We start from the raw sequence: 19,248 nt of genomic DNA on the forward strand, positions 1-19,248 counted from the left end.
TCTGCATAAGAAACTTTTTCCTTCACTCTCATCTTCTGTACCTCCACCTCTCGTCTCATCACTTGCCCCAAAAGGTTCCACAGTTACAACACTTTGGCCTCACTCCCTCTCCACACTTCCCATATTCATGTTCCCCACCACATCTAGTACATCTTCTCTTTCCTTTGCATACCATAGCTACATGCCCAAATTCCTGGCAGTTAAAACACCTCATAGGCTTTGGTATGTACCCTCTTCCACCTGAGCTAGCTGCGTCCTTTTTTTCTCTTACGACTAGTTGCCTTTGTGGTTCTACCCCCTCTCACTCACTCTCCCTCCTCTCATCTTCCTCACTAAACTCCATGCTCCCACTTCTTCCACAACTCTCCTCGAATGCGTGTTTTTCCGCCAGGGGGGCTTATTACTTTCACCTGGTGGTCATTAGTGCTTACTTGATGTCTACCTCCTGAAGGTATTTAAAGCCCTCATTTCCCCTCAGTCTTCGCTTCGGTGTCACTGTTCGCTCTGCCACCTAAAGCCGGTATTTAGCACATGGTAGACTCAGCGTCTAACGAGTCAGGCATTGTGCTGGTTCGAATTGTGTTCAGAAAAGGTAAGGAAGGGGTCTGCGTGCTAGTGTGTGTACACTGCGACCGCCTTCCTTTTTGGTTCTTTTGTTCTTTGTTTCTTTTTATTTTCGGCTCGTGTGAGTCCGTGGGTGAGGGACGTTGTCCCCGGTATTTTGTATTTTGATTTGTGTGTTATTTCGGAGCTTCGACTCCTGAATCTTTATTTTTGTCCGCTCAGTCTTTTATACTGGGTTGTACTTTTATTTTTGGTTTTCCCTGGTCCGGCAGAGGAGTGCTAGCCTTTACGCACTCATTTTTGGTTTGTGATTTTCGCCCTGGTTTTGAAGGGTAGTTTTATTTTCAGAGCCGTTATTTGTGGCTCTTCCTTTTGTTTGTGCGGAGTTGTCTCCGAGTTTCAGAGCTGTCTCCTCTACCCCCCGGGGTCTTAGTGGCGGGCACGTTTGTGTGTCAGCTTACAAGGGATTACCCCTTAGTCGCACCTGGCCCTCCGCACCTCCTCAGCCTTACAGCGAATGCATACGTTGGCTAGTTTAAACTAACTGGTTAAATCTTGGCATCAGTACCAGTTATCCAGTTATTTTTGCTGTAGCAACAAACAACAAACATTATGCTCTATAAGCTAACGATGAAGACAAAGTCCAGCCATGACTTCCCGTACTTGCTACATCTGTAATGGAGACACACAGCTCTAGGCTACTGACTCTCTGCTCTAGCAAAGGCAGAACCCCATGGGAATGAAAAATTTACCCAGTCACTCACCTTAAACATAATAAAGTTACTGAACATAACAACACAAAATATGAAAACAGTGTGCTGATGGAAGGACTTGCAAAATCAAGAGGCATACCCAAACAAGACTGACACAAATAAGACAAAAAAGGAAGAAAATTGACTTTAAATATTAGTTATTATTAGTAGTATTTATGTATTTATGTACGTACATTATTTCATGTCTGGTAAATCAGCAATTTAGAGGACAGAAAAGCCAATGTTAGATGTTACAAATATGAAAAACATTTTTCATGAAAAAAAAAAGTATTTCTTTCTCTTTTTTCTTTCCAGCCAGCTCTGCCGCTTTTCAGCAGCGTCTTCCTTCCTTCTAGCACTGAACTGAAGGATAAACCAAACAAAATCAAAACTTCACCACAAAACTGAGTGATCCTCCGGTCTCGGCCCTGTACTGTAGAAACGAACACACCATTAAGCGCCCGGGCAATGGGCTTAATCGATTGAGTGGTGTGTCCATCTGATTAATTAATTACGTTGCAAAGTGATGATTTCATGTTTGGACCAAACATTATTTTATCTGCCTAATATTAGCTAGCACCTTTTACATAACTGTGAGTACGGATTTCCTAATTTTTATATCCTACACTCCCAATAATATAACTCTGAAATGTCCCAAAAATCTATGATCAAGTCAAACCCCCACCTTAGGGTATCTGGTGGCATAAGCCTGTTATAATGTAGCTTGAAGCTGCAAAATTGGATGGATTAAAAAACCGTACATGAGTGTAACAAAGGTGAGGAGGTGATACAATACATGACATACGTAAAGGATTCTCTAAAGGATAGCACTCTAACCACAATAAACACATTGTTTCATTTCTAGTGTCACCTTTTTTTTTTTAAGATATTTTTTCGGCCTTTGAGCTTTATTGGACAGTATAGTATAGAGAGACAGGAAGAATGGGAGCGAGAGAGAGGGAAAGACATGCGACAAATGTCAGACAGTCGGATTCGAACCGCTGACGTCGCGGCTCGCAATGAGCATGCGGTCAGTGCTCTACAGGCTGCGCCACCGAGACACCCTTAGTGTCACCTTTGATACAAAATATGACTTGCATGTGAATAAAGTAGCCTGGGCTAATTAAATGCACTGTTATAATGGCATCGCTTTTACTACCGGTATCAAACCTTTTCGCATTCTGAATAAATAGTCAAAGTTGAGAGACCCTTCAGTAACAATGTAGCTAATATCCAAAAGGAAAGTGAGAAAATAAACCTCCAAACGCCACGATTAGTCTTCAGCTTTTTGCTCCACCATTCTCAAATTCTGTGCGTGGATGTCAGATGATGTAGCCACTGCAATCATATGATGGAATTTCTGCTCTTATAGAATTCTTGGATCTTATTGCACACTGTGACAGCAATGAAAGACGGGATATTGTTGGGGCTACATCGCATTGGTGTGACATGTACCAATCGGGTATTAGGCCAAATCTGAGTGCGCACACAGAGTTTTGAGTGCTAGCAGAGTAAATCTGTGCACAGACAAGAGGAATTCTGCTCTCAAATTAATTTCGTTGGCATTAAAGTAATGCCATATGTAATTTTTCTGTCCCTTTCTGAAGCACACATATGTACCCAGCTGCTGATCAGTTTAAAACACAAAGGGGTACAACACAGACATACCCATGTGCTGAGCTCAGCCTCTGTCTTCTTTCCTGTGGTTTCCAGATTGACAGACATCCAGTAGTAGGCAGCTGTGACACAAGAATGTTGGAACATTGAACACAACTGAAATACAGAGGGACTAATCATCTGCTCCATTTTCTGTTCCTGAGTTTAGCCTGTGGAGACCAACAGCATCCATGGTGCTAACACCTGCAGTAACAGTAGGCAGGTTGTTCTCTTATTGCTCACCAGCAACACCTTTTGGTCATTCAGCACATGAACAAGCCTCTTCAGAACGTCAGTGTGAGCTTAACTGATGGACTATGGACTTAAAAGTAGTACCAGCTTCATATTGACATCATATATTCCAGAGGAGTCTGTACCCCCATGAACTGACAGAGATAGCTGCAGTGATTGTGCATGAATACAAGCAAATAGGGAACAGAAATATAAAAAAAGCTTGTGTCTGCTCATAGCACAACTTACTTCCAATAGCACAGAACTCAGAAAAGCTGCACTGCACCACATGAGGTTCTGAAACACAAAAGGGTAAGCTTTTTAACAGTGGAAATATTATCAGGTTTTATCAGAGCTTGTTCAGGAATTTCAGCTGTAGTGGGAGGCTGTGAACAGTGTGGAGGCCGTGGCAGGAGCTACAGTTGGAGAATCAACAGGGGGTGTGGCAGCCAAAATGTAAGGTCAAAAATGTAAGGTCGTCCCCGAATCCCTGCCCCCTATGGCCTGCAGTTGTGCTTGCAATCCCCCCTCTCCCCTGGTCTGTGATCACACTACTGTGTGGCAGTGACCTACATGAAGGGGGATGGGCCTAGACATAAAAGAATGAGTGTGCAAGGATTTTCAACTTGATGCCAAATCACCACGGTCATTCGCCTGGTGGAGTGACAACAGAAGGCACTGTTGTGACAGAAGACCTGGCTGAAGAAGGAGGGAAAACTGTTTCAGGGAAGGGAAAGAGCAGATTAAGGATACAAGCCAATAGGCTCCATGTTAATATATCACATGCGCCTACAGCACAATGCCATTTTACTGTAGCAGCCACTCCAAGCCGTTATTCAAACATTCAAACAAAGAATGACACAACCAAATATTCTACCCTGTCCACTCAGCCCTGTCCTTGGAGCTATTGGCTACATAACAATCACTTGGCGGATGCTCTCATTCAGAATGACATACTGAAGTTCAGAATATCAGTGGTAGACAGGAAACCGCATGTCATTATAGTGGACGAGAGCACAACATTAAAATTTGATTACGTCAGACAACACTAGAAGTTATATATTCAAGGGAATTCCAAATCGGATGTGACACCACACAACAACTCAACATTTGCCTTTTTCCCCCCAAATACTGTAGATAATGAGTTATACCAGGAACAATCCTTCTTTCTCTATCCATGTTGAAAACCACCTCCAATATAGGACAATCACTGAGCAACATCACCGTAGACATCACAATTTTATTTGCCATTTTTCTGTTTGATCCCAAAAGTGCTGTTCTGCCATCTACCGTGATCCATGTGACTCAACTTTACTCTCAGGAATACAAAATTGCAATATGACCAAAGCACTGAGGCTCATGAATAGTACATGTAATGTTAGCCTAGCACAACAATTTGTATTTTAACCTCTAAAAAAGCACCAACAGATAACCTATTACACAGCTATAATTACAGGGGCGTAACATTGCAAAGATCCGGGGCTCAGCCGACCACATAATATCCATTTTTAAAATCGCACATTCACATCGACTTTACATTTAATTATGCAAATAGCATAGGCTAACTATTTTGTCTTTGAAGTTGTCTTTGAGTTCTCTCCTCATATTAATCTAGTATACTAAGATATGTCTGCTTGCCCCGACTCTTATCAAACATAAACCATCTCATGCATAAAAACATTGTTTTATTTTCCATCATGACCCTGGATACAACCAGTTGCCCAATTAACAAGTCTGCCGAAATTATGAACTCGCTTGTTACCACCTTGAATTTTGCTTTTCTCAAAACAATTCAAAGCTAATGCACAGTCAATATCCAATCTGGTAGGCTATCTACATCAATATCAATATCTATGACACATGACAAAAAATGCATAGTCAGCCGGCTCAGCAGCCCATTAGAATATTGAAAGCCCACATCCAATTTACCAATTCCCTAAACTCATTTGAAGGACATCAGCTCTAAAACAGTCCCAGAATGATGGCAATTGAGCAGGGGATGCTGTATTGATAAATCGCTAAAGTTACTGACAACAGCAGCCTGCTGTAGTTACACAGAAGTTTTCCATGGTTGAGTTGCGGGTTTTAAAAAATCCATCCAACTTTGACAATTTGGCTAAGTTTTCTCTAGAGATCTACTTTTTGTAATGTTCTGAGTTTGTTCTGTCTGTTTTTAGTGTTATTATTGTTTATACTGGTTATTTATTCACATTCATTCATATCTGGTTATTGTTGGATTTCTGTACTCCTGAATTCTTAGTTGTCTTGCACTCTGTCCACCTTTTTTTTCTTTGTGAAAGTCTGGAGGTAAATGACGCCTATCGTGTGGTTATTATTAAACAAGTCATTCAAATCTGTTTGCAGCCGAGTCATTAAATAATTCTGAGATAAGAGTAGAGGTATGTGAATGTATCTAAATCGCTTACAAATCGTCTAGAGTATTGTTTTGTATGGGGAGTGAGCGTTGTAACGTGAAGATCTTTTGTATGGAATTTATGGCTATAGATGGCTATAGATTTTAAATGTGTTAAATTAAAACTCGAATATGTGGAGGGGGAAAAATCTCCACCCTCCTGGATTTCATAGCCGTGGTTCACTCTCCACCTACGGGCAGGGCGGAGTAGTTATGTTTGATTCCACCAGTCTCTCGCATTCTTGAGCAGTTCGTGCTTCAACATTATACTTTGTATTCTTAATACTGGTATTATAATTAATCTCATAATAATTTGGCATTAAAAAGAGACCTGGCCAGGGCCTAGGCACACCACTGTATAGCTATAACATTATTCAATGTTATAGTTCCATCCATCCATCCATTATATTAACCCGCTTATCCTGAACAGGGTCGCAGGGGGGCTGGAGCCTATCCCAGCATACATTGGGCGAAAGGCAGGAATACACCCTGGACAGGTCGCCAGTCCATCGCAGGGCACACACACCGTTCACTCACACACATACCTATGGGCAATTTAGACTCTCCAATCAGCCTAACCTGCATGTCTTTGGACTGTGGGAGGAAACCGGAGTACTCGGAGGAAACCCACGCAGACACGGGGAGAACATGCAAACTCCACACAGAGAGGCCCCGGCCGACGGGGATTTGAACCCAGGACCTCATTGGCTCAATGTTAGAGTTAATATATATATATATATAATATAGAATAAGACATATAAGGGGGGGGTCAAGGGAGCCAATGGCGCAAACTGGAGGTGAGCCTTCAGCCTGCGTCATAATATCAGAATACTGGACCCGGTATTAGATCCAGCTGCTCGTGGCTGCCTGTACTCACCAGGAATGAGTGATGGGAGCACCCGTCCAGCAATGGGTGCCAAGCCTATAAGAGAAGGGCATTTCACTGAGGGGCTATAGTTAATACATATGTATCACTGAACAGGCACCTCCCACACTTGTGACCCACAGCTTGGTTAACACACAGCAAAACAAAAAAAATTAACGAGTATTTAAGTTTTATATTCAGACATCAATCTTTTTTTGCTGAAAAGGGCAAAAAGATTGGCAATGAGGTTAGATAGTTTGACTCATTTCAAAATTTGCTAATGGGGAAAGAACATTTCATTTAAGTCTCATTACAAGACTAAAACACTAGGGACAGACTTTTGTGCAGTGAACACCTTTTCTTAGATTGGTTGATCGCCATTTAAGTGATTAAAAAGCGTAAATACAATGGAGTGTAAGTGCAATGGAGACCTACACTGCAGACTGAATTAAAAGTAAAATTTCCAATGGAAATGTAGAAAAATTAACCAGTGCCTCAGCCCTTCTGCAGCCAAAGAGAATGTAGGTGAGCAGTAGGCCCACCAATTTCATTGGTCAAACCCACAGCATAGTCTCATTAGTTTAAGTTTACTGCTTTTGGTAGTGTTTTTGCACTAAAAATTCAAGCAGAGGGAAGTTTGAATCTGAACACATGCACATACACTCCAAGTGAGAGAAATGCATGTTTGTGTGAGAGCAGAGAAATTTGACAGTGCATGTACAGTTTTGAGAGAGCAGAGTAAATTTGAGAGCGTGCATACAGTTTTACATGAGAGAAAATTTAATCTGGATGACAACTGAAGGAATAGTGTTCACTCATTAAATTACTCTGCTCTCACATTTGGCAGTAAAATAACACCATCACCCATTGCAGAGAAATAAGAGGATGATTAATTCCCTTAGCTGGGGACCACTGGTCTTCAGCTCAGCCGGCTAATAATATATTTTACCGTGGCTTTGAAACTTGTAGCAGTTCTATCCCATAACATAAGCAGAGACAATATTACAGCCAATATGAGGGACAATATTATTATTAGCATAAGCACACCGCAATCTGATAGGTGGAATTATAAATCACAGGAGCACAAGTATGAGTATCATGGGAATTATGATACTTTCCATAGAGGACGCAAGCTGTGCACAGAGACTAAACATGAGTTAAGACACAAAGGTGTCTGTTCTTCTCTGCACCTAATAATGCTGATTGCACTAGTCTGACTGTGAATTCCTGAGTGGATGAGTTGGACAGATTAGAGAATGACAATTTTACTTCTGATAAGAATCCAGTCAGGAAGAGTTCATACTAAAAAGATGATGAGTGATGAGTAAAAGCCATTGCAGAGATCTTAAAACCATACCATCTTCTACACTTGCCTAGTGTCAGGGTCACAGACAGAAGCACCAATAGCAGACTCAAGGATGAAGTGAAAACAGCAGGCTTTAATACAGGTGGACAGAATCTACCATAGATCAGAGTACTGCAAACCAGAGCAATACAGGAATATGCAGAGGAAAAAAGGAAAAAATGGCGGTTGCACCAAATAGGGACACCAAAGAGGAGCAGGGAGGGTGGGCTGAATCAGGGAACGCTGGAGAAACATGGAGCAAGGGGCTGGCAGGATAGGCTTGGGCAACAGGTATTGCTGGAAACTGGACATGGGGCAATGCTGGGCCCTGGGCCTGGGGGGTGGTGTTGGAAACTGGGCTTGGGGTGGTGTTGGAAACTGGGCTTGGGGCAGCGCTGTGGACTGGACCTGGGGCAATGCTCGAAACCAGGTCAGAGGTGAAGCTGGAAACTGGGATGGTGCTAACCAGGCCAGAAGATGGCCTCAAATTGGCAGGGTGAGTGAGAGTCGGATCCAGGGTAGGGCAGAGGAGCAGGCGGATGGCTGGATGGAAAACAGAAAAGAGGCAGGTAACCAGGACAGGGAAGCAGAGGCTAGAACTAAGGGGAACACGCATAGTAAGAAACAAAACGAACATATATATATAATAAAGTGTTATATATATATATATACTGCCTCTTTTTTGTGTGTGTTAGTATAAAAGAACACATTTGGGATTTCCAAATATTCATTTTCCAAAAGATTTAATTTTACAGAGACCTTTTTATATTTGTATTTTGTCACTTTATTTTAAAAAGTAACATATTACTGTAAGCAATTTACTACTTTTTACATAAAAACTTGATCAAGGCTGTCTGAGATCAGAAGCAAGGAGCCAACCAAAGTCTGCAGAAGAACTGTGGCAAGTTCTCCAACATGCTTGGAACAACCTCCCTGCTGATTGTCTTAGCCAACGCTGTCCTTCAGTTCTATATCTCAGAGAAGTGATGCAGTTTTAACGCCGAAGGGTGGTCACAAAAAATATTGTTTGATTCTGTTTTTAACTTTTCTGCCAAATGACTAAAATGTAATGAAAAATGTATAGTACGTTTATTTAGGATCTTTCATTGAATTATTTTTGAAAGAATTGCATCTGTACAGAATGTTATACAATGTTATGCAGGTGCCTAAGACTTGGAAGGTGGAGACACACAATGGCAAGAAAGGGAAAACAAGGACCACATGAACACAGAAAACACCTCGAAAATGGGGAAACAAGGAAAAAAGGGCACGGAACCTGAGACCTAGTGGTAATAATACAGTGCTTCTTTTATCGTCATTGGCACAACAGACTCCAAAGGCAATCAAAAGTCTAGAATCATGACAAGATACTGAAAGATTTCTCATACTTGCACTCAGGAAACGATTGAATACACTTGACTAATCAGATACTGTTGAGAAGCCAATTGTTCAATTACTTTTAGTCCCCTAAAATAGGGGGACTATGTATAAAAATGGATGTCATTCACACCCATTATGGATAAACACTTTATCAGGTATTTATTAGACACATTTTTTAGACTTCTACAGCAGTCTATCCACTTCAAGTTATGATGTGTTGTGTGTTCAGAGATGCTCTTCTGCATACCACTGTTGTAATGTGTGGTTATTTGCATTACTGTCACCTTCCTGTCAGCTTTGTCCAGTCTGGCCATTCTCCTCTGACATCGCTCATTAACAAGACGTTTCTGTCTGCAGAACTGCTGCTCACTGGATTTTCTTTTGTTTTTGCACCATTCTTTGCAGACTCTAGAGACTATTGTGCATGAAAATCCAAGGAGATCAGCAGTTTCTGAGATACTTAAACCACCCTGTCTGCCACCAACAATCATTCCATGGTCAAAGTCACTTAGCTCACATTTTTTCCCCATTCTGATGGTTGATGTGAACATTAACTGAAACTCCTGTCCCGTATCTACATGACTGTATGCATTGCACAGCTGCCACACAATTGGCTGATTACATAATCACATTAACAAGTAGGTATAATAAAGTAAAAATGTTCCTAATAAAGTGCTTGGTGAGTGTATTTAAATAATGAAACACATACTTTGAAACCAGACTTCAACACTACATAGTTTGCTTATATTTAGCTTTTGCCGCTCTACTTAATAGGGAGAAGTATACCGGAAGTACTGTTCCCAAAACATACGGTACACATGCCTATTGCACCACTGTCCGAATACTTATGGACTGCACTGTACATTGGATAACCAGCTAATAGAGAATAAAACAATAGCTAGAATGCATTGACTTTCCATTAGTTGAGTAGGTCAGTGCTTTTCAGGAGTGTTCATTCCAGATTTATTAGATGGCTACCTCTATTTACACTGAAAATGACTCATGTGCACAGCTTTCATTGTTCTGCCTGTAGTAAATTTGTTATGAATGTGTACTTACACTGTACTTATCAATAACAAGGAGTTATGGATAATTGCTGATTTCTAATAAGTGGTCCTAGCCTTATTAAAACACACATAACACATGCACACATGTTAATGGTTATACACCCTCTTCCCACCCAGGTCTTACCTGCCCGTCTTGCCCGTTTGTGGCCTAGGGGATTAGACGCAATACAAAAATGAAGCAGACATAGGAAAAGTGGGCCACAGGTAAAACCCATGAGTGGCAGTACAGTAAATTATGCTACAGAATTATAGTACTAGGCCTTGAGCGCGTATGTGCGTAAAGCCTCTAGGCATCATACTCCCATTGAAGGATGACTATTCACTTCCATATTTTGGTTAAAAAAAACACATGACCTCTTGTTGGCACAAGACTGAAGTATAGGAAGGGAGACAAACTGGAGCCACTTTTTATGATGCACTTAAAAAAAAAAAGTAAAATAGAAATCCTGGATTATTACAGTAAAACTGGAGGACAGGGAAGAAGAGCTAGCAGGCTACTTATAGTGACCCAGAGCATAGTGAGGAAAAAGTGTTCCTATCCCATTACTGCTCTTCTTAAGTTTCACTGAGTCCTGGTACACCCACATAAACCTTTCTTGCTTTGTTGCATTTTCTGATAAGCCGAACAATAGGTAACTCAAGAGACCACATATTGGTGGATTCTTCCATGCCTCCAAACAAATATAAAAATGTTTCAAGCTATATATCCAAAGTCCACTGAAAACCATCCTACTTCCCAGGTTATTATGTAACAAATAAAAGTCTCATTACAACCTCCCTGTGGGCATGATCTCTTTCATAGTAGTAACCATATACTCCTATTGTGCAGTCAAGATGGAAAATTACATTGTTGTGCCCATACACATGTTCCCTGGTTCAGGAAGGGAGTTGCTGTGGAGTTGGGTGTCCCACCCATTAAAAATAATCAGTGCTAGTGCAAAACATTTTGCCAAGGGGCCTCTTTCAGCCTGATAAATGGCGATCACAGATCTATGAGACTGTGTTTGAGGAAGTGGGTTTTCAGCAATGATTTTCTGATTTCCAAAAGTGGTGTGCTGGCCAAGTAAATGATATACTGCAAGATACATTTACGTTCTCAGCTGGAATGTGACACTTAATAACCAGTTTAATTTTGAAAGAAATTAATAGGGATAAGGGAAAAAGGGATGCTGATGCTGAGCTTGATATCGTGTTGGTGGACTGGGGTCGGGGATGGGGTGGGTGGGAGGGATTTATTTTTCTGGCAGACCAGGGGGGAGGAAATAATGGCACAAGTACCATAATCTATTTCCTACAATTGTTCCTCTTAACTGTGCTGCCTGGCAGACAGTCCAATAGAGCTTGCCTTCTCTGTGACGGCACACTTGCTAAATAATAGGCCAAAACCCTGGCAAGAGTAAAAAAGTAGCCCAATAACCACAAACCTGGTTAACAAGCAGGCCACTATCAGAAAAAAATGCACAGCCACTAAAGAGGCTACACTATTTCGCTAATATCCAATAGATATAATGTACAATTGGCAATAAATTATTAGATTACATATCTTAGACAAAGAGAAAGGCACACATACATACACACACTGACTTGCCTAAGTATGTGATATTCACATGTACACCGATCAGCCACCTGCTGAAACCATTTTTTTCCTGATTAAAAATGCTTTAAACTGTATATATACTCAGTGAGCACTTTATTAGGTATTTATTAGGCCTATTATTTTACTTATTAAAGTCTTCTGCTGCTGTAGCCTAACCACTTAGAGGTTTGACACGTGCTCAGAGATGCTCTTCTGCTTACCACTGTCGTAACGCGTGGTTATTTGCATTATTGTCACCTTCCTGTCAGCTTTGAGCAGTCTGGCCCTTCTCCTCTGATCTCTCTCATTAACAACATGTTTCTGCCCACAAGACTGCTGCTCACTGGATGTTTTTTGTTTTTCACACAATTCTGAGTAAACTCTATTGATTGTTGTGCGTGAAAATCCCAGGAGATCAGCAGTTACACAAATACTGAAACCAGCCCATCTGGCACCAACAATCATGCCACAATCAAAATCACTGAGATCACATGTTTTCCCCCATTCTGATGTATCATATAATGAAATAAGTTAATACCAAAATGTATACAAATGGCCTTTATTAAAATCTGAAATGTGCACTTTAACTATTTGTGTTTTTAAATTACACAGAGGCAAACAATAAATGATATTATGGAGAGCACTGTATATCAGCACCCACTTCTGCTGCCTGCCACCATTGGCACTGGCAAGGTCCAGATTTGATGTCAGATTGTGGGTCCCTCAATACAGTAGAAGTTGAAACAGTGCATTAAAACAAGAGGAGTTCTGAGTGCTAAGCCAGGATCAGAATCTTTAATCTGCAATTCCTGTTCAAAGAGCTTTGCAGATTCCAGAAATGCCTGAGCTGTTAAAGTGATTACACTGACATTTTAAAAGCACTACTGATATATGTACTGATGCATCATTAACAAATAGAGAGGTGTCATCATCAGGTTGGGGGTGGGACTATTGGTGGTTGCTTACCGCAGAGCAGAGTGTCATCGGTAAATCTGGAAATACCGGTCATGTGCCAGTCCCGAGAGTTCCAGCCGACCACAGTGCCATCTTCACAGGCCAGAGGCTTGCGCACATCGTCCCATATGCGAAAGAGGTAGAGCTCTGCACCACCTGCTCCCCACTTTGGTGACGCTGTGTCCCAGCTGTGGCACCCCAGCACCAGCTCCCCGGCTGGCGGGATGGCCTGGGTGATGACTGTACGCTTGAACACCTCCCCGTCAACCTCCAGGGTCATGGTGCGGCGGCCCGCATCATGCTGCAGGCACATGTGGTGCCAGCGCAAAGGAGCCAGGCGGGTGGGAAAGTGGTGTTGGACGCCCAGCAGCCAGACGTACAGGCCGTCAGGGTCGCCCTGCAGGGCCAGGCTGTAGTGGGGGACGGGTGGTTTGCTGTAGGTGAAGGCTGTCCACTCCCCCTCTGTGTCCAGCGGCCGCACATCCACACACAGCGTCATCTGTGTCAACTGAGGCATGCGCTGCGGATCCGCTAGGGTCCAGTGGTCATCACAACCATGTGCAAAAACCGCTTTCGAGCTGCCTAGGAAGGACCCTTCACCTGCAGAGAGGAGTGAGGAAAAGGAGATACAAGATAAGATAAGATAAGATGAAGAGAGGAAAAAGACAGCAGATGAAGAGAAAGGGAGAGCAAAGAGGAAAGAGCAACAATACTGATGTTCAATTTATGCTACACATTTTTACATTTTTATTTTTTTAATTATTTTTGCCGTGTCACGTAATTTGGCTTTTTGGCACCAGAGCATGTGCACTGGGTACCTAAATGTGAAGGATCAAGGTAAACCAGATGCAAAGCATTGACATGAGCTACGGGGGTGCAGTCTGAGAAATGAACAATTGAACACAGAAAATTCTAACTGGCTGACGAACAGTAACTCTGTATCAGGAGGCTAGCTGCAGGATTTTATGGGAGACAATAAGTGACTCACTGTCACAAGGACATTACTAATATGGCTTTTAAAGTTTCTGCAAATTAAATGAATAAATAAGGCCATTGACTTTTTCATAGAAGCATTCGAAGACACTCAACTGTAACATTACATTAGCTATATACTTGTGGAAAAGCTGGTAAGCCAGTTAAGAAGACTGACAACTAAGAAACTTACAATACAAACATTCTCTGGCACTCGTCTATGACATTAATAAGTAATTATAGTTGCCTAGCCACAATGTCTCACTGAAATCCTACAGTCAAGGAATGTTGTGCACTCTCAGTCACAGAGATTACAAGGCAGGTACATGGCTACTATCTTTCAGAAATAAGGGTAAGGAAGGTATCTGTAGAACCTGCCAACGCGTGATGGCAGGCGGGTAACCCATCACATGCTGTAGTGGAGGGAATGTGATGTGTATGCCTCTAAGTTCCCCCTTCAAAAAAGGCTGTTGAGAGAGTTGACAATCCAAACCAACGTGACCTTGTGGAGCTGGTGACAGAATTATATAGATTTAGCCTCTCATACTAATCACAGTACAGAGAGAAGAAAGACAGAGAGATAGAGAGAGGGGGGTATATGTGTGTGTATGCATGTGAAAGAAAGATTCTGCAGAAATTTGGGTTTTATTTCTTCACCATTAGTGACAGCACAAAACTGCATTTCTGTCATCTCATCGCCTCTGTTTCTGTTACCTTTCTGGAATGTTCTTCTTAATACTTATCAATATGAAAGCCACAGTACACAGTTTTCAGTTTATTAGAACAGTGCTTTTAAAACAGGGGAATGCTTGTAGCTTTTTTCTACGTGCTTTTCACTGGTCCTTGCTGTCTCTTGCTGGGGAGTCGCAAAGGCTTGTTAGTTGGACAGAGTCACAAAGACACTCCAACGAGGGACCGTATAGAACATAATTGGACAAAATGAAACCACACGCACACACCAATGAAAACCTCCATGTAAGATCATGTGCACATATTACTGAAACCTCACAAAAACACCACTTGAAACTCACACAATAACTATTGAAACCCCTGCTGAAAACAACAGCTCAACCTACGTTTTGAAACAGCTGGTAGCTGATTGACCAATTCAGACCAGCTCCCAGCTCCACATAGTTTAACTGGTTGACCAGTTCAGACCAGCTCCCAGCTTGACATGGTCTGATCATGTTTTGAAACAGTTGGTCGCTGGTTGACCAGAGTCAAACTATCCATAATTTGTGCCAGTACTGTAGCTATCATTTTAACAACAGTTAATTCACATAAAAAGATTCATGTGTTTATAGTCATTCTACTCATTACAGACGAAACATGCAAGAATGTATGTATACATTTTTCCTGCTTCTCAGATTTATATCAAAGTCAAATTGGACAGCATAAGATCCATGAAAACCATTGACAGGCTATTGAATAGAATATGGACATACATGCATTGCATAGCAATCCACCAAATGCTGGGCTGGGATTTGTGACATAACCATTTTCTGAGCAGGTAGCAAGGGTACAGTTTGCAGACTAGACTGATTGACAAATTGCAATGAGCTGCACTAGAATTTAAATGCAGCGTATGACAGCCACACACCCAGTAGTGACTCGCCTTCAAATTCAGCACAGTAAGTCATTAAATTATTTCATGACTTACTATGCTGAAATAACCAAACAGCTCAGGTGTCATCACTACCTTTTTAATGCACTTTGAACATTTGGCATTGAGGACAGATTTGCATCTTGGATGCAGCTGCTGTGTAGGGGCGGCTGCTTGTATGCTCAAGGTAGGGGAGGGCTGAGTGCACCGATTGCAGTGGAGAGGGGCATTAAACAGCGCTTCCCTCTTTCAGGGCTACTATACTCCATTGCTATTGAACCGCTTTTATGTAAACTCAGGGGAGGGTTTAAGGGGTGGATCTTTTGGTCAGAGCAACACTGGATCAGAGCAGTGGCCTGGATTTGGCAGTTGTGGAGGGAGGTCAAGGCCTTGTGGACATTGAAAGCAGGGTAGCGACTTTCAGGCTTCAATATGTGGAAGGGCTAAACTGGGCAGAAATGGCTTGCTATATTTTGAAGAAAGCTGGCCATCTGGCCAGCACCTGTTTCTGATGGGAGTTGAAAAGAGTGGATTTAACAGGGCTGCCCCATTCTATTATTATTTTCAGAATATACCTTAGTCCTCCCTCCTGATTTCTTCCCCCACTCCCTCCAATATCCCTCTTGTCTAACCCTAGTTTTAATTTTTTTAAATTACACTTACAATGATTCTGGTCTTTTTGCTTAGAACAGCTCTTCATGCATGTTTTGCTAGTTATGGATTTGATGCTTTTAACTTTGGAAGAACCTATGCACTTGTAAGTCACTTTGGATTAAAAGTGGCAAATGACAAAAATGTAAAATGTAAATGTATTATGCAATGCTCAAGACATTGACTGTTTTTAAAACTCATTGGGCTGAGAGCAATAACACCACTGTCCAAAAATCCATGCATCAGTGTGGATACTGTAACTGCCTGTCAACCCAGGAACACCATTTGTCCAGGCTGGGTTTACCAGAACCACACATTAGAGGACTGCTGGCGAATGGAGAACAGCAGAGGAGATTTGTAGTAGTAGTAGAGTTTATTAGTGCTTGCAGTCACAGACTGAAATCACACCGTAAATTACATACCTAAATGTACATTATCTACTCAATGGCATGTTCCTTGTGGTATGTTGAGTTTATGATTATAGCAGCTAGTGCATCCAGATATTTGCTCTCAATTTATGGGGATTTCAGCAAGCGGATTGTGGCAATCGCAGGGGTGAGGCCTGCCCGCCTGGTCAAGTGGTTCCTGGAGGAAGTCCGGCGTGTTCCCCCGGCTGCTTTGATGTAGCATTTAGAAAATCAGGTGAATAGAAGTGAAGAGGACGAGGTGGAGATTTTCCCAGACCTTGGGACTATGTTGGAGAGTAGCATGATAGTGCGAGGCTGCTGAAGAATATTATAATGCTGCAGCTGAAAGTTTTCAGAACAGCAAGTAAGAAGGCTCTCTATTGGCTGTGCCTACTGGAGGAGGTAAAGGACACAGGGTCAGACTTTTCCCTGAAAGGAAGCTGATGGTCCCTGTACATGAGTCCCATTGAAAAGCATGTAATCGACCTTCAATGGAGAATTGAGCATGGGGAAGCAGCCACAAACAGATACAAGGGCACCTTGATCCATCAGTAGGAGAGGGTTGCCTTCTTTCTGTGGTCACATTTTCATTAACTATGCACAGTTGGGTTGGGGCTGCTCCAGGTTGTAAGGGAACGGTGTGGGAAGTTGGGGGAGGTTTTTACTGAGACACTGTTTCTGTATGGGCCAAAGTACTGCGTGTCAAAAAACAATTGGTTTTGTTCAGCCAGCAAAGATAGCGATGGCAGTTCAGATGAGTAGGAGTAGTTTTGTTGTTGTTTTCTTTCCTTTTCTTGTGTTTATGGTGCAAATCTCTTTGGCTATGGATTTTTTTTTCTTGTGGGGGGTATGTTTTTTGTGGTTGGTTCTTTTTCCGGAGTTTGTTCTCTCTCCTGAGATTCACCTTGCAAGACCTGCTCATCTCATCACCCCCTGCCCAGCTGTTTTGCTTTCCAGCTGGCCCTGCAGGGCAACTAACCCCAGCCAAGTAGACTATATTAACCCTTTAAAGCCTAATTACGCAATTTGCATCAAAAGGCACTCCCTTTAATGTCTGTCAAATAACTGTTATTTCTGAACGTAGGATCATTTTCCATTTTTGTTATGTAGGGGAGACTTGCCACTCTGAAATATGTCAAATTGATGGACAGTAAAAGCAGGGTTGTGTTTGAAAATTACACCGATATTTCAGTAAAGACAGTCTTTCAGCTTTACTGTTTGTGCAATAAAATGCAAGCGTTAATATCTATATACTCTACTACTGTTATAACTATTAGAATATACCCATTGTTTTGGAGGCAATACAGTACCTACTTTTCTAGGCAGTTTATCACCTGCTTCAGTAGCTTGTAATCATACAGTTCATGGCAAAAAATAATAATTGAAGTTATTATTTGAATACATTTATAAATACATATTTGTTCTTGTTTATATTATATAGTGAAGTATATTTATTTTTTGATGTATTGCCGTACATAGTTATGTATTGCTTGTTTAATTGATTGTAGTGTTATCAGAAAACTGTTTTATTTTACCCTTTCAGTTCTCTGGGCATATTTCTGCCAGGTACTGTGCTGATATTTCTTTATATTATAAAGCATACAGCTATACAGTACGATGTAGTTACTCCTTACAACTTATTCTTGTAATGTAATGTAATGTAGCATTTTTTGTCCTATAATGGGGCTCACCAATTAAAAGATATCATATCCAGGCCTACGCCTGTACAGGTCTTGTGAAAAAAGAGGGGTTATCTATCAGATAAACCTGTTTAATCTGCATAAAACTGAGAATAGTGAAAAAACATAAAAATCACCCTCAGTCTCAAAGGTTTATCTACCATGATCTACGTACTAATGAATTCTACACCTGCAGCCATTTTCTTTTAACTCAAGGAAGCACAGTATTTTGAGAGAGATCACTTTTCTCCCAGTGCTGTACAAATAAAACTGAATTGAATTTAATCCCAGTTGCCTTACCTATGTACTGGCCATTTTTAAATAAATATAATAAAAATTATATATACAATATAAATATATATAATAAAATAAACCAATTATTCAGTGAACAGAGGAATATCACACTCCATTCATACAATATTCTAGGAATAAGGCCTTTAAATAATACAAGTCCCAGTGTTACCTTTTGGGCTATCGAGTGTTACCTCGGTGCCTTGTGTGGCAGCCAATCACCGTTGGTGTGTGAGTGTGTGTAGGAATAGGTGAATTAGAAGCATCAATTGTACAGCGCTTTGGATAAAGGCGCTATATAAATGCTTACACAATTACATACATATAGCATTATGTACAGTGGTATGCAGAAGCTTAGGAACTGCTAGTAAAATCGTACACCTTGTTTATTTTTGTGAAAGGAATGTTAATATTTCATTCCTATAAGTAGTTATTGGTTGGTTTTGAGGTATGTTTTTAGATCATTGTCCGAATATCTAGGACATTACCCTCTAGGATTTATTGACATTTATGTAGTTGAATCCATTCTTCCTTCCACCAGCAGAATATTTCCTGTGTCACTGGCTGTACCATCCCCTCTGTTATTTGGGGTGTCGATATGAAATTTAATTACAATTAATTTATATTGAATTTATGGTCTTTTTATTGATTCATTAGTTATTTATACTATGTTTTCTTCTTTCTATTTTATCTTTTATAATATTATTTGTTTTAGAAATGTATGAATTTTATATTTCTAATTGATATTCAGTAATGTGTTGTCTTTTGGCATTGTGTCTTTTTATGATATTTTTCTTCTTATTATTATTATTCTTTTTTATTATTATTATTATTTATTTATT

At 41.0% G+C, this 19,248-nt stretch overlaps 1 protein-coding gene across 1 annotated transcript in view; it reads right to left on the minus strand.

Annotated features, from left to right (window-relative positions):
* adgrg2a (adhesion G protein-coupled receptor G2a) overlaps positions 1–19,248 on the minus strand; it is a 98,785-nt gene that overhangs the window by 50,690 nt on the left and 28,847 nt on the right. Inside the window, exons 4-8 of the mRNA XM_061238949.1 lie at positions 12,816–13,403; positions 10,398–10,421; positions 6,494–6,538; positions 3,453–3,500; positions 2,985–3,055 (exon numbers count right to left, since the gene is read on the minus strand). Of these exons, the coding sequence (XP_061094933.1) occupies positions 2,985–3,055; positions 3,453–3,500; positions 6,494–6,538; positions 10,398–10,421; positions 12,816–13,403 (776 nt within the window). The remainder of the gene's footprint in view (positions 1–2,984; positions 3,056–3,452; positions 3,501–6,493; positions 6,539–10,397; positions 10,422–12,815; positions 13,404–19,248) is intronic.

This window comes from Conger conger, chromosome 4, assembly GCF_963514075.1.
Source record: "Conger conger chromosome 4, fConCon1.1, whole genome shotgun sequence".
NCBI classification, from domain to species: domain Eukaryota; kingdom Metazoa; phylum Chordata; class Actinopteri; order Anguilliformes; family Congridae; genus Conger; species Conger conger.